The sequence below is a fragment of the Enhydra lutris genome, unplaced genomic scaffold (genome assembly GCF_002288905.1).
Source record: "Enhydra lutris kenyoni isolate GAN:26980312 unplaced genomic scaffold, ASM228890v2 scaffoldscaffold9, whole genome shotgun sequence".
Taxonomy (NCBI): domain Eukaryota; kingdom Metazoa; phylum Chordata; class Mammalia; order Carnivora; family Mustelidae; genus Enhydra; species Enhydra lutris.
In genome coordinates this window covers 31,951,690-31,965,545 of record NW_019154093.1, presented here as the reverse complement: position 1 = coordinate 31,965,545, position 13,856 = coordinate 31,951,690, and the positions used below count along the sequence as shown (strand labels likewise).

The following is a 13,856-nucleotide window of genomic DNA, read 5'->3' as shown; positions in this document are numbered from 1 at the left end:
AAAAGAACTACTAGAGTGTCTAATGAAAAAATCAACAAAACTATTAAATGTAGTTGTCTTAATCTGTTAGTGAATGACATGAAAAACAAAATCTGGGTAAGTAGAATTTAATAGTAATGAACCATTTTTTCTTATGTGTCTACTTGTTTTTTAAAGATTTTATTTATTTATTCGACACAGAGAGAGAGATTACAAGTAGGCAGAGAGGCAGGCAGAGAGAGAGAGGGAAGCAGGCTCCCTGCTGAGCAGAGAGCCCTATGCAGGTCCGATCCCAGGACCCCGAGATCATGACCTGAGCCGAAGGCAGAGGCCCAACCCACTGAGCCACCCAGGCGCCGCTTAGGTGTCTATTTTTAATATGTCCTAATAATTAGGAAAAGTTCATACTGCAGGTAAGTTTAGTTTAATTTTCCGCCCACTTTATTCTACTGTCCAGCAAATATTTATTGCATATCTATTGTGATTCTATGCTATATACTGGAATTATAACTGTCCTTGCTTTCAGCCTTTTACCTTCACAGGTAAAACTAAACAGTTTTTCCCATACAGTATGACGAGTGCTACAACAAAGAATAAACATGAACTTTTGGGGCCACCAAAGTAGTCGTTGTAGGGCCTTAATCAGGGAAGGATCCTTAGAAAAAATGACATATTCACTGAGACCTGAAGGAAGAAGAGGGAATAGGGAGACAGTTACTATTCTTTTTTTTTTTTTTTTTAAGATTTTGTTTATTTATTTGACAGAGATATAAAGCACAAGTAAGCAGAGTGGCAGGCAGAGGGAGAGAAGCAGGCTCCTTGCTGAGCAGGTAGCCCGATGCAGGGCTTGATCCCAGGGTCCTGGAATCATGACCTGAGCCGAAGGCAGCTGCTTAACCAACTGAGCCACCCAGGTGCTCCGATAATTACTATTCTATAGGCAGAAAGAAACATTGCATCCAAATGGCCTGAAGTGAGAGACAATGTGGAAACTGGAAGAAGCTACAGAAGTGTGGGTGAAAAGAAATGTCAGAGGTGAGAAGAAAATCTGAAGAATATCAGAGAGAAGACTTTAAAATATACACTATAGGGTGTCTGGGTTCCTCAGTAGGTTAAGCATCTGACTCTTGATTTCGGGGCAGGGCATGATCTCAGGCTGCTGTCAGTGACACAGATGGAACCAAGATGGGACCCATAGCCACCTTTTATCAAAGGTATTGAGAGTAGCAGAATCTGCCACCTCAAAAGGTGCTCCTTTAACATGTGGATTGTTTTCAGCTGAAGGCAGTTAAAACCCACCGACTTGGGAAAAGCTTATTACCTCTCACTTAACTTCCTAAAAGAATTTAGATAGATGGCCTGTACCAGACAGCTATTACTAGAGATAGTTTTTTTTTTTTTAAAGATTTTATTTATTTATTTGACGGAGAGAGATCACAAGTAGATGGAGAGGCAGACAGAGAGAGAGAGAGGGAAGCAGGATCCCTGCCGAGCAGAGAACCCGATGCGGGACTCGATCCCAGGACCCTGAGATCATGACCTGAGCTGAAGGCAGCGGCCCAACCCACTGAGCCACCCAGGTGCCCCCCCCCCCTTTTTTTTAATCAGAAAGACTTATCTCCATGGCATGGCAAACATTTGTTTAGCTAACATTCACTCTTCTCATCTTCCTGTAAATTGTCTTCTTCCCCTTTGAAGCCCCGGACTCCTATCCTCTCTCCTCTGCTCAGGATGGTATACAAGCCTCAACTGGCTGACTGCCTGTGAATCTCATGTCTTTCTTGGTCTCCCATATATGTACATAATGAAATTTCTTTTTCTCCTGTTAATGTCTAATGTCTATTTGACTCTTAGACCAGCCAATGACTCTAGAAAGTGAGGCTAGATACTTGGTTCCTAGACCTGTTTTGAAAGCAGAGGCAGAACTATAGTTGTATTAGTTGCATTAACTTAGCTCCACATTCTATTTTGTTCCCTACTTATGTTTTATGCATCTCTTAACTTCATACATGATCAATCACTACTACTCCCTATTTACCCACTGACTGTAGAAACCTAATGGGGAACATTTGTCTTGAAATTATCTGATGTACTAGATCATACCAGGTTCCAAACGGCCCCGCATCGTCTGGAAGAACGCATACCTTTGGCTTCTTTCAAGGCCTCTCTCTTCATGGTTCAAGAAACTCTTCACCCTCCTCTCATGTATTCACCTCCTTTCCCAAACATATACAAACTGTCCTTAGGCTCAAAAGGGCAAGGCAGCTTTGGGAACGATCTCCTACCTTCTTCTTGTGCTGCTCTTCTGATAATAAAGCTCCCTTTGCTTAAAAACCTGGCTCTCAGACATACTGTGTATCAGGTGCTCGGACAAGCTTGAGTTCAGTAACAAAAGAAAGAAGGGAAAAATTTTCCCCAGCGATAACTTGAACGCCTTTAACTAACCACTTCTTTGAGTAGTTCAGGGATACAACATCATTTTGCATGAGGAAAGCTGAAATTCCATACAGGTACCACAAGATACTATGCATGCTCTAATCCAGTAAAATGTCTATTGCTACAAGAATGAACTGAAACACATGTATCACAGTGTGCTTTCCCATCTCCTGGATGGCTAAGGCCCCAGGTTCTGTGAATTAATGCTATTATATTACATTCTGATCTGTCTCATCTTATAGATCATTTTTGGCAAGAAAGGACAGATAATACCAGAGCAGACTGTATCGTTGAAGAAACTGCATATACATTTTCTTTAGAGCACCAGCATTATATTTGCATGGCCTCTGACATCTAAGAGGGTTATGAGATTATGGTTCGGGTTAAAGATCCTCTCATCAGGGAAAACATCCCTGAATTTGTGATTTGCTGCAGTTTAAGTTTTCTCACTGTTCAAATGTCAAATCACTCACCAACCACTACCATCAGTTGTCATGTCTACTGTGCTATGGTACGTTAAGACAAGAATCCCCTCAGAAGTAAATTCAACACCCCACCCCAGACCTGTTGCACCAGTCATACTGCCTTCCAAATGGCTGCCAGTATGGACGATGGTGGAATAGCTTCCAGGGCTTGAATACCTACAGGGCCAGAAGGGACTGGAGGAAGAAGCATCAGTTCAAAGCTGAAAAGGTGCATCAGGAGTAGAGGCTGCTAGTGGAAAAGCAGGTTTTGAAGGGGCTATACACCAGCAGCAGCAAAGAGAAGGGGCCCAGGAGGCTCCCTGGTCTTCCCACAACCACATGCTTTTGACCACAGTGGCACGGATGGGAGTCTGTGACCTTTTGGGCTCCTGGGACAGAACAGTGAGAAGACAGGGTGAGAGCCCAAGGCACTAACTGCAGTTGGCCTATTTTCATTTTCTTTGAGTTTATTTTTGGTCAGTAAGACTAAACCAGAAGTATACAGGATTTTGTAGAATTCATCAAATACTACTTTTTAAAAGCTTACCTGTAATTTTATTTATTTTTTTAAAGATTTTATTTATTTTACAGAGAGAGAAATCACAAGTAGGCAGAGAGGCAGGCAGAGAGAAGGGGGAAGCAGGCTCCCCACCGAGCAGAGAGCCCAATGCAGGGTTCAATCCCAGGACCCCGAGATCATGACCTGAGCCTAAGGCAGAGGCTCAACCCACTGAGCCACCTGGGTGCCCCTACTGGTAATTTTATTTTGATTTACTATTGGTAGATAAAATATGCCCAGATTTCTCATTAAATTAATAAGAAAGTCACACATTAAAAACATTATTATTTCTATTTTATATCTATACTTTAATCATAAAGTATATAACATGGGTATAAAATATAAACACATACAAATTAAATAGATTGTTTATGTACATCAGTTAAATTGATTAGCATTTAGTTTAACAACAAATAACAGACTAAACCTGGAAGAATTCTTAGCCTGACAGCCTCAAGTAGAAAACAATATTTAAGATACAAGGGAATACACACAATGATATATCCATTCTTGTCGTTCATTCAGAGGCATTACATGTTGACAAACCTGCATACAAAAATAGAAAACTTTTACTATCCTTTTACATATTGTTATTTTTGGCTACTTTTTAAACAGGGTAACATTTCTAGGCCCTATACAAAAAATATCCCTGTGCAGATAAAATTCTATACCATTTGTCCTTAGTGGATACCTACAATCTATGATTTGATGTCTAACAGAATAATCCAGCATAAATTCTACTCAAATATAGTAGTTGATATTTGGTGTATATAAATGTGAGGTAGGAGTAGTAGAAAAGGGAGTAGTGGAAAGGGGAGTATCATTTTTTCGCTAAACCTAGAGCATTTTCTTAAAATTCTCTTTGGGATTCTGTAGACTCTCTCCTCTTTATTCAGTTCTAGAACATTTTAGGATTTCATGGACAGAATGAAGAAAGGGTAAGAACAGAAGGCTTTTTCTTTTATCCCTTCACTAGACAGTTTCAGAGTCCCTGCCTTTGAACCCCTAGCTAAATTAGAAACCCACAGCTCTGCTAACACTAGAAACTACAGCTGTTCCTGGCTCTTGACTTAGATAAGTTATCTAAAACTTAAGAGGCCTTTTCTCTCTCAGGTTACTTTGGAAAATCTTAATAATGTAGATAAAAATATTTTGGATTAGCAAAATTCCCATTTATTATAAACATTACTTTGTCTTTCTATATGATGTTGCAAAGTGTTTTCATGTACACCATTTTATTTTTATCCTTACATTAACCTTGTAAACTACCTAACACTAGTAATATTACATTAATTTTACATTTAAAGAGACAGGAACAGAGTGGGTAAGTGAATCTCTCATAATCACTGGACCAAATAGTAAGAACTGAACTAGAACAAAAATCTCCTAATATAGGATGATAATAATATGAATATCATATTTAGAATAATTTTCTACTTTATTTCATATTTCCACTTATTCATAGTATTATTAGTAAAAATGTTTTTTCAAACAATAAAACAAAAAGCTTTAATTAGAAAACAATACATTACCATTGTAGATTTTGATGCCACTTCTACTGCAAATATGTTGAGTCCTCTGTTATTTACGCAGTTTTTACTTAGCTCATTGTTGATGTGAATAATCACTTTATTATCTGACTATAAAAAAAATTTCATAAGTTGCCAGTCCTTTCTTTAATAAATACAAACAAATAAAATGATTATTATAAACATTTTGTAAGTCTTGTGATAGAGGTATTCACAGGGTCTACAGAAACATAGAAAATACCATAGAAACACAGAGACATTAGATCAGACTGGGTTAGCAAGGAAGACCTTAAGGAAGAAGCAATACTTGAGATAATAGATCATAGATATTAGATAGCCTCTGAAGCTGGTGAATGAAAGAAATGTAGGCACCAAAGTATTCCCCGGCTAAGAAAGCTACAAGCACTCCCTACTGACTACAAGGGGGCAGTATAACATTATACTACCTGGATTCATTTCTCAGCTCTACTACTCAGCATGTGACCTTCTGCAAGTTATTTAACGTCCCCATGCTTCAATTTCTTTGTGTGTAAAATGTGGTTAGTACTTACCTCACTGGGTTGTTGTGAGAAGTAAATGCGTTAATAAATATAAGTGCCTAACAAATGGGAAACTCTAAAATATTATTATTATTACATCATTTTGGTGCAGGGAAGTTTAATCTTCCTTGAGGGAAAGGAAGAAGATGGAGGGTTGAGAAATGATAGCTAACTACAGAACAGAGAAACTGTGGTTAAGATAGTGACTCCCATCCACCCTTTTAGTTTTAATAAAACATAGAGCAGAAGGGAAGGCATGCTGGATCTTAGAAATCACCCTCCAAGGCTTTATGATCCACTTGAAGACTGGAATCTCCTAGCTGGGGACCCTAACTGTTTTTATGAAGTCCAAGTCCTCTACCTCATTTTCAAGATAATATATATAATCTGTACCCATACCACCTGTTATTTATCTTTGTAGTACTCCTCCAAATAAAGTTCTCTGTTTCTACATAGAAGATATTCCCACTATTTCCTCTACTCTCCACATTAACCCTCTTACATATTACTCTGTACACTGTTTCTCTGCTTCTAATGGCTGTCTCTGCATATCTAATCCTAGTTTATCTCCAATCGCATACTACTGTCCCCCTCCCCTCATCACAAGTCTTTCCCTATCTTCTATAGTCCAAATTAACATCAAGCACAAGAGATGGAAATACAGTAAAACTACTGCACAAGTAAGCAGTACTAGACAATTTAATTATTCTCTGATCTATTTTGAGAGTATTAATTTTGTCTTCCCAACTAGGCCAAAAATCCTTGAAAGCAGAGACCATATTACAACTGATAGTGGTCTCTATTGTGACTAGAATAGTTGACTATTAGTGACTAGAAGTGACTAGAAGTGACTAATAGTGACTAGAAGAGTTAGTTACATAGTATATATGCACATTGACTCAATACTCAGCCAAACTTTAAGCACTTTAAGAAATTCATGGTAAGCATAAAAATAATGTTAAGTATCACCAGGAACTAAAAGAAATAGCCAATAGTCCTAAAAATCCAGCCATCTTGAGTAAGATTTTATGAAAATTTATGTTTCTGGAAAGCTGAGTATCTCTAAGCATTTATATTCTCTTGGCCTGCAATATCAGTAGTAGCAGGATGGTAGCTAGAGTTAGCAATAATTGGCTTGATAAAAATAGGTCCTGGGCAGTGGAATATATTAGATAAAATGATGACCGTCTATAGAATTTCTAATATTTCAAAGTGTGGAAGAAGTAGGTCTAAATTTTTTCTTTACTTTGTCTTATTTCTTTAAAACCCAATGTCTATTATTTGAAATAGTTATGTATGTGTGAAGATTTTTAATAACAAACTAAATAAAATACTTTGTAGCCATATTATGCTCTATCTTCAGAGATCTCCAGATAATTAGTTTTCATAATACAATTATCTCAAACTTTAAAAATGTGTAAAAATTATCATGCTCAGTTTGAATTAGAAGCCTGAAAAGAAGAATTGCCCATTATAAATATTATTAATATAATGTGATATTAATTATTGTGCAAGAATAGAGTAAGAAAGAAGATGGAGCATGTTAGTAAACAATGCAGTTACGAGGAGAACACCCCATAAATAATACCTTGTTTTCAATAACTGATGTTATCCAGGTGTCACACTTATAAGTATGTACAATTATATTTTCGTAGCCATCCATTACCCTGGCATCGCCTTTATTAAGGACAGATTTACAAATGGCCTTCTCAAGTTGCCCACTGCATGCCTCCATATGGACAGCTTTAATTCTTGGCTTGCATTTGTCTGCATAGATATCGATGATAAATGGGCATGCCTGATAGGAAAGAAAAAGCAAAACTTGTTTTAGCTTTCTGATAAAATTAAAAATAATCTGTTATTAATATGTTTACCATGTGCTTTAAGAAGACATACTGTACCTTCTAGCTTGTCCTTCTCATATACCTTTAAAAGATTCTAGTAGTATGAATTCAATAATAAAAAAGCATAAATTATTTTTTGTTAGCATATAAACTGACAATGTTCACAAAAAAGGAAAGAAAACTATAATCTCAAGCAAATCAGTAATCTTCCTATCAGCCACAGCACCATCCCTCCATTTGGTTTAAAATTAAATATATAGCATATTAGTTACTCAATTTCCTATTCTAACTTTAAGACTACAGAAAGAAATCCTCAAAGGACTGTAAAAAAAAATCTATTTACAATTGAAACTTAAATCATGTATATAGAGCACCAAAAAGAATGTAGAAAACAAATTCACAGTTCAAAGTTAGTGTAAAAGCACCTTTAAAATCTGAGATCTAAATGACATTCTGTATTTGGAAATGGATCTTTCCAATGTCTACCTTTTAGTCTTTACCAGAGCCAACATGATGATGCACACAGGAGCCTTTGTCTCTCTATCCAACCAAGTCTTCCTGCCTTGCTATATTCTTGCTACTCTGATCATCCAGATCCTAGAACAAATAAAGCTCTTTCCCATGTCAGAGACTTTGTGTACAGTATTCTATCTGCTTGGAAGTTTCTTTCACATCTTTTTACATGGGTACCACGTTCTCCTCCTTCAGGTTAAGGCTTAAGGGTCACGTCTACAGAGAGAGTTGCTTGGATCTCCCAGTCTCCTTCCTGCCTATACTATTCTTCTCTAGTTTGGTCTATGGCTTGTTTCTTTCAAAGTGTTTCTTAAATGATTTTATTTATTTTCCATTTAATTAATCATTCTCCTTTGTGGAACGTAAATTCCATAAAGGCAGGAATTCTGACTATTCTATTCAGCATTTATCCTCAGTGCCTCTTTGTTACAGACTCACCACATGGTAGGCATCCAATAAATATTTGTTGAATAAATAGTGAATTTATACATATTGATGGTCACCTTTTTATTTGGGGGACAAAATATAAAAGCCTGAAATTAGGAAAACATGATCAGAAATTTTTATTTTTAAAGAAGTTTTTGATGATTCTAACCTTTGGCAATAATAAAGTCATTTTTATAAGAGAGACAGTATATTAAAATATCACTGGACTAGAAAACAGAAGATCTAGGTTTGTAATTGGATTTTGCCATTTGCTAGCTATGTAGTCACTTAACTTTTATGAAGTTTAGTTTCTTTAAAGGAAAAGTGGGAATAATTAATATATATTCTGCCAAGAGTTGTTGGAAATATCTAATAGGTAATATGTGTGAAAATACCTTACAATGTAGAATTCTAAAAAAAGAAAAGATTTGTGATAGTTACAAGAATATATAAATATATAAATCCTTTGTCTTTATATTTATTTTATTTTAATTCCAGTATAGTTAACATAAAGTGTTATGTTTCCCGTATACAATACAGTGATTCAACAATTCCACACATCACCCAGCGCTCATCTCAAGTGCCCTCCTTAATCCCCATTACCTATTTTCACACATCCCTCCCACCTACCTACCCTTACATGAATCCTTTAAATCAAATGTTACCACATATATACATCCCTATCACTAACAGAAACTATCCAACATTTTTATACCAATTTGTTGATTATGAGTTGTTATTTTCTCCTTCTTATATTACTGTTTGCTGGTGTAACATTCTCAGTCCAACAACTCTATAACCCTTATTGAATGAGGACAATGTTTTCACTGTTATTCTGTTAATCAAAAGTATCCATGCCAAGAACAGATTTTTTGGATGCCCCCGTACCAAATCCTGACTTGTTTGTGGATGAGTCTTATATTAAAGAAAGAAACAAAAAACAATACCAGGCTTCACATACAGTAGTCTCTCATAAAATCTGTTTCCTTACCATGAAATATATTCAAATGACTAAACTGTGACTTTTTCTCAGACATAAGATAGTAAAATATATAAACTAATAGCTAGTACGCTTTTAGAATAACTAACTTTTTTAAAAATGCTGTAGAAAAAAGGAGGATTTTCCCCCTCTGATCAAGTACCCCTTAAAAATGATGAAGGAGGGAGTGCCTGGGTGGCTCAGAAGGTTAAGGGTCTGCCTTCGGATCAGATCATGATCCCAGGGTCCTGGGATCAAGTCCTGCATCGGGTTTCCAGCTCTGCTTCTCCCTCTCCCACTTGTCTTGCTATGTCTCTCTCTGTCAAATAAACAAATAAAATCTTTAAAAAATTTTTTTAAAAAATGAAGAAGGGGAAAGAAAAAAACAAAAATAAAATAAAAATGAACAAGGGGTGCCTGACTGGCCCAGTCAGTACAGCATGCAACTCTTGATCTCAGGGTCATGAGTTCAAGTCCCACATTGAGTATAGAGCTTAATTAAAAAAAAAAAAAAAAAAGAACAACAAATACATTATTTGATAACTAAAATAATGACCATAAAGGAAGAGACTCAAAGTAAAAGAAATTCCATAAAAGCTAATATAGTATATTATAGATACTATACAAGTAGTTTATTTTTTTTTATTTTTATTTTTTTTAAAGATTTTATTTATTTATTTGACAGAGAGAGATCACAAGTAGACGGAGAGGCAGGCAGAGAGAGAGAGAGAGAGGAGGAAGCAGGCTTCTTGCTGAGCAGAGAGCCCGATGTGGGACTCGATCCCAGGACCCTGAGATCATGACCTGAGCCGAAGGCAGCGGCTTAACCCACTGAGCCACCCAGGCGCCCCATATACAAGTAGTTTAAAAGTACTATAGAAACACTTTAGAAATATTAAAGTCTTTACATAAAACAACAACAAAATAGAACAAATCCATGGAGAAGTTTAAGGATTCCATCACAGATATGCAAAACCTGGACTGCTAAATTCTGAAACACTGTGTATGATTGTGTTCTAAAAAAAAATGAGGGTAAGATCTGGCAAAACCAGAATGGCCACCTAGTTACTAGGTAAAATCCTCCATGAAACAACTCATTCCAATAGGGATAAACTGGCTATAATATTAATCATTGGGGAAAAACTTTCCTAAGATAATGAAGGATGTGGTTAGTCCATGCTTTATCGGTAGGTAAATTGACGTGGAAAAATTGTGGTATATGAACTGAGACTGTGCTCCAGAAGACTCTCTAAGTATTTCCAAATTGATTTTATACAGTTGAATCTTTCTCTATGATTTATGAATATGTACTATTAATAACAGTACAGTTATTTTCAGGATGGGTCAAAATATTTCACTGTTGAAAAGCCACAACCAGGGCACCTGGCTGGTTTGGCAGAACTCTTGATCTTGGGGTTATGTTTGAGCAGCATGTTGGGTGTAGAGATTACTTAAAACCTTTATTGGGACGCCTGGGTGTCTCCATCTGTTAAGCGGCTGCCTTCAGCTCAGGTCATGATCCTGGGATCCTGAGATGGAGTCCCACATTGGGATTCCTGCTTCTCCCTCTCCCTTAGCCCCTACCTCTGCTCTTCTCTCTCTCAAATAAATATATAAAACATTTTTTAAAAACTTTATTTATTTTAATTTAAAAGTTTTTAAAAATATTTTATTTATTTATTTATTTGAGAGAGAGCTGCACAAATGGGGCGAGGGGCAGAGGGAGAGGAAGAAACAGACTCTCCACTAAGCAGGGAGCTGGATGCGGGACTTGATCCCAGCACCCTAAGAACATGACCTGAGCTTCAGCTTAAGTTAGACGCTTAACTGACTGAGCCACCTAGCTGCCCCCAAAATAAAACCTTTAAAAAACAAAACAGGGGTGCCTGGTTGGCTCAGTCAGTTAAGCCAGTTAGTTAAGCCACGTGGTTAAGTCAGTTAAGTCCAATTCTTGGTTTCAGCTCAGGTGGTGATCTCATGGGTGTGGGATGGATCCCTGTGTCGGGCTCTGGGCTCATCAAGGAGTCTGCTGAAGATCTCTCTCCCTCTCCTGCTCCTTCCTGTGCACGTTTTCTCTTCCTCTCTCAAATAAATAAGTAAATCTTAAAAAAACTTCTTTTAATCTCAGAAATCCTTCTTGCCTGTGGCTTCAAAGGTTAATGACATCAGTAAATGCTATAGAATATCTTATATTGCTTTTCACTAATTTCTCTTATTAACTGAAGACATGTGTAGTAGATACAATATTATTCATAGATTAGATGCTGATTTTGCACCATAGGCAGAATGTGGGATTCACTAAACATTAGGTAAGTAGGATGTAAAAAGTAATTATAACTACTCACCTCTTATTTTTAAAAATGGCAAAAAAGTTATAGAAAACTTTTCAGTAAAAAGGTTTATGAGGGATGTTGAATGATGTCAAGGCTAGGACTTAAACCAAAGTCTCCACACACACAAAATTTAAAGCTTATTGATGTTAGTGTTACCCTCCTGAGCTGATTTATTTAGAGAAAGGACAGATACTATTTTTAAGAATATGAATGACAAATGTACTGTTATCTGATGCATGGCCCGAAACTCATAATTTTATTTTACACCTGACTCAAAAATATAGAAGTTAAGAAGTCCTCATTTTTATTATTTCTCTGGTTTACTGCAAATCTTAATAATGATAGCAAATACATACACAATGCTATATATAAGCCAAGTACCATCCCAAGTGTTTTACAGATATTAACCCAAGAATCAGAATTCCAATTTTCATATAGACACATTCTTCTTATTTGCAGGCTTTATTCTGTTAGGACAAAGAATTCCCTATAGACATGAGACTTCAGCAACTAAAACAGCCATTGTCAATTAAGAAATACAATTTTTTTTAAAGATTTTATTTATTTATTTGACAGACAGAGATCACAAGTAGGCAGAGAGGCAGGCAGAAAGAGAGAGAAGGGGAAGCAGGCTCCCTGCTGAGCAGAGAGCCCGATACGGGGCTCGATCCCAGGACCCTGGGATCATGACCTGAGCCGAAGGCAGAGGCTTTAACCCACTGAGGACCCAGGCGCCCCAAGAAATATAATTTTTTAATTACCAATTTTTTTTTCCTGCATATCATAGCTCAAACTCTTTTGTTACTAAATTATTTCAATGCTGGAAGTAACTAAATTTCAGGTAAGAACAGGAAATTTCATAAACTAGCAGAAACACACTGCTACACTCACAATTCATTCATATATTGAAATTCAAGGATTTGAGTGCCCAATTGAAAAGTCATGTGTCAGGAAAATGTTCATGGTGTAAAATATTATGGACCTTAAACCCACTGCAAAACTTTCAGATTGCTTTACCTCTGTCAATTCCAGAGCTTTATTGTAGCCCATTGAATGCAGAGTTACCCAAAGGTCACGAGGATCTCCTTCTCGATCATTGGCTTCCATTAGATTCAGATCCATAAAGCCCTGTCTTGTTAGTTCATTCTTCTTTGTATCAAAATTGTCTGTTAAAACAACCAAAAGTTTCTCTGTTACATAATTTTTTAAAGATTGATTTAGTTATTTCAGAGAAAGAGCAAGTGAGCAGGGGAAGGGACAAAGGGAGAGCAAGAGAGAGAAGCAGACACCCTGAGAAGCACAGACCCCAGTGAAGGGCTCTATCCCACAACCCTGAGATCATGCCCTGAGCCAAAATCCAGAGTCAGATGCTCAACTGACTGAGCCACCCAAGTGCCCTTCTTACATAATTTTTAAAAGTCATACAGCTAATAAAAGGCCTATGTGTGGGGCGCCTGGGTGGCTCAGTGGGTTAAAGCCTCTGCCTTCGGCTCAGGTCATGATCCCAGAGTCCTGGGATCGAGCCCCGCATCGGGCTCTCTGCTCAGCAGGGAGCCTGCTTTCTCCTCTCTCTCCCTCTGCCTGCCTCTCTGACTACTTGTAATCTGTGTCTGTCAAATAAATTAAAAAAAAAAAAAAGGCCTATGTGTATTATTACTCATAATTATTTATTTTAAAGGATGCCTTCCTTATGACTCCATGAACAATATAAAAATGGAATGAAAATAAGTCAATCAGAGAAAGACAACAATCATATGATCTCTCTGATATGAGGAAGTGGAGATGTAACGTGGGGGGTTGGGGGGTAGGAAAAGAATAAATGAAACAAGATGGGATCGGGAGGGAGACAAACCATAAGAGACTCTTAATGTCACAAAACAAACTGAGGGGGGTCGGGGGGAAGGGGGAAGGGAGAGGGTGGTGGGGTTATGGACATTGGGGAGGATAATGTGCTATGGTGAGTGCTGTGAAGTATGTAAACCTGGCGATTCACAGACATGTACCTCTGGGGCTAATAATACATTATATGTTTATAAAAAAATTTAAAAAGTAAAAAAAAAAATGGAATGAAAATGGCTCAAAACATGCTAGTGATAGCAAACAGGATCCAACAGCACATTAAAAAGATTATCTACCACGACCAGGTGGGATTCATCCCTGGGTTACAAGGATGGTTCAACATTCGCAAATCAATCAATGTGATAGAACAAATCAATAAGAGAAGAGAGAAGAGCCACATGGTCCTCTCAATTGAT

At 37.1% G+C, this 13,856-nt stretch overlaps 1 protein-coding gene and 1 pseudogene across 3 annotated transcripts in view; both read right to left on the bottom strand.

Annotated features, from left to right (window-relative positions):
* Positions 1–2,321: 2,321 nt before the first annotated feature.
* Positions 2,322–2,995, bottom strand: LOC111142892 (annotated as a pseudogene).
* An 88-nt stretch (positions 2,996–3,083) lies between these two features.
* The window catches only part of LOC111143508 (EF-hand calcium binding domain 7), a 50,848-nt gene continuing 40,075 nt past the window's right edge, over positions 3,084–13,856 (bottom strand). Inside the window, exons 11-15 of one of the 3 annotated variants that reach the window (XM_022497315.1) lie at positions 12,619–12,767; positions 7,095–7,304; positions 4,971–5,078; positions 3,933–3,984; positions 3,084–3,265 (exon numbers count right to left, since the gene is read on the bottom strand). In XM_022497315.1, coding sequence (XP_022353023.1) covers positions 3,114–3,265; positions 3,933–3,984; positions 4,971–5,078; positions 7,095–7,304; positions 12,619–12,767 — 671 coding nt within the window. In that variant the 3' untranslated portion in view covers positions 3,084–3,113. Of the gene's footprint in view, positions 3,266–3,722; positions 3,985–4,970; positions 5,079–7,094; positions 7,305–12,618; positions 12,768–13,856 lie in introns of those variants that run through there. The other 2 variants (XM_022497317.1, XR_002640331.1) reach the window with 2 other exon arrangements.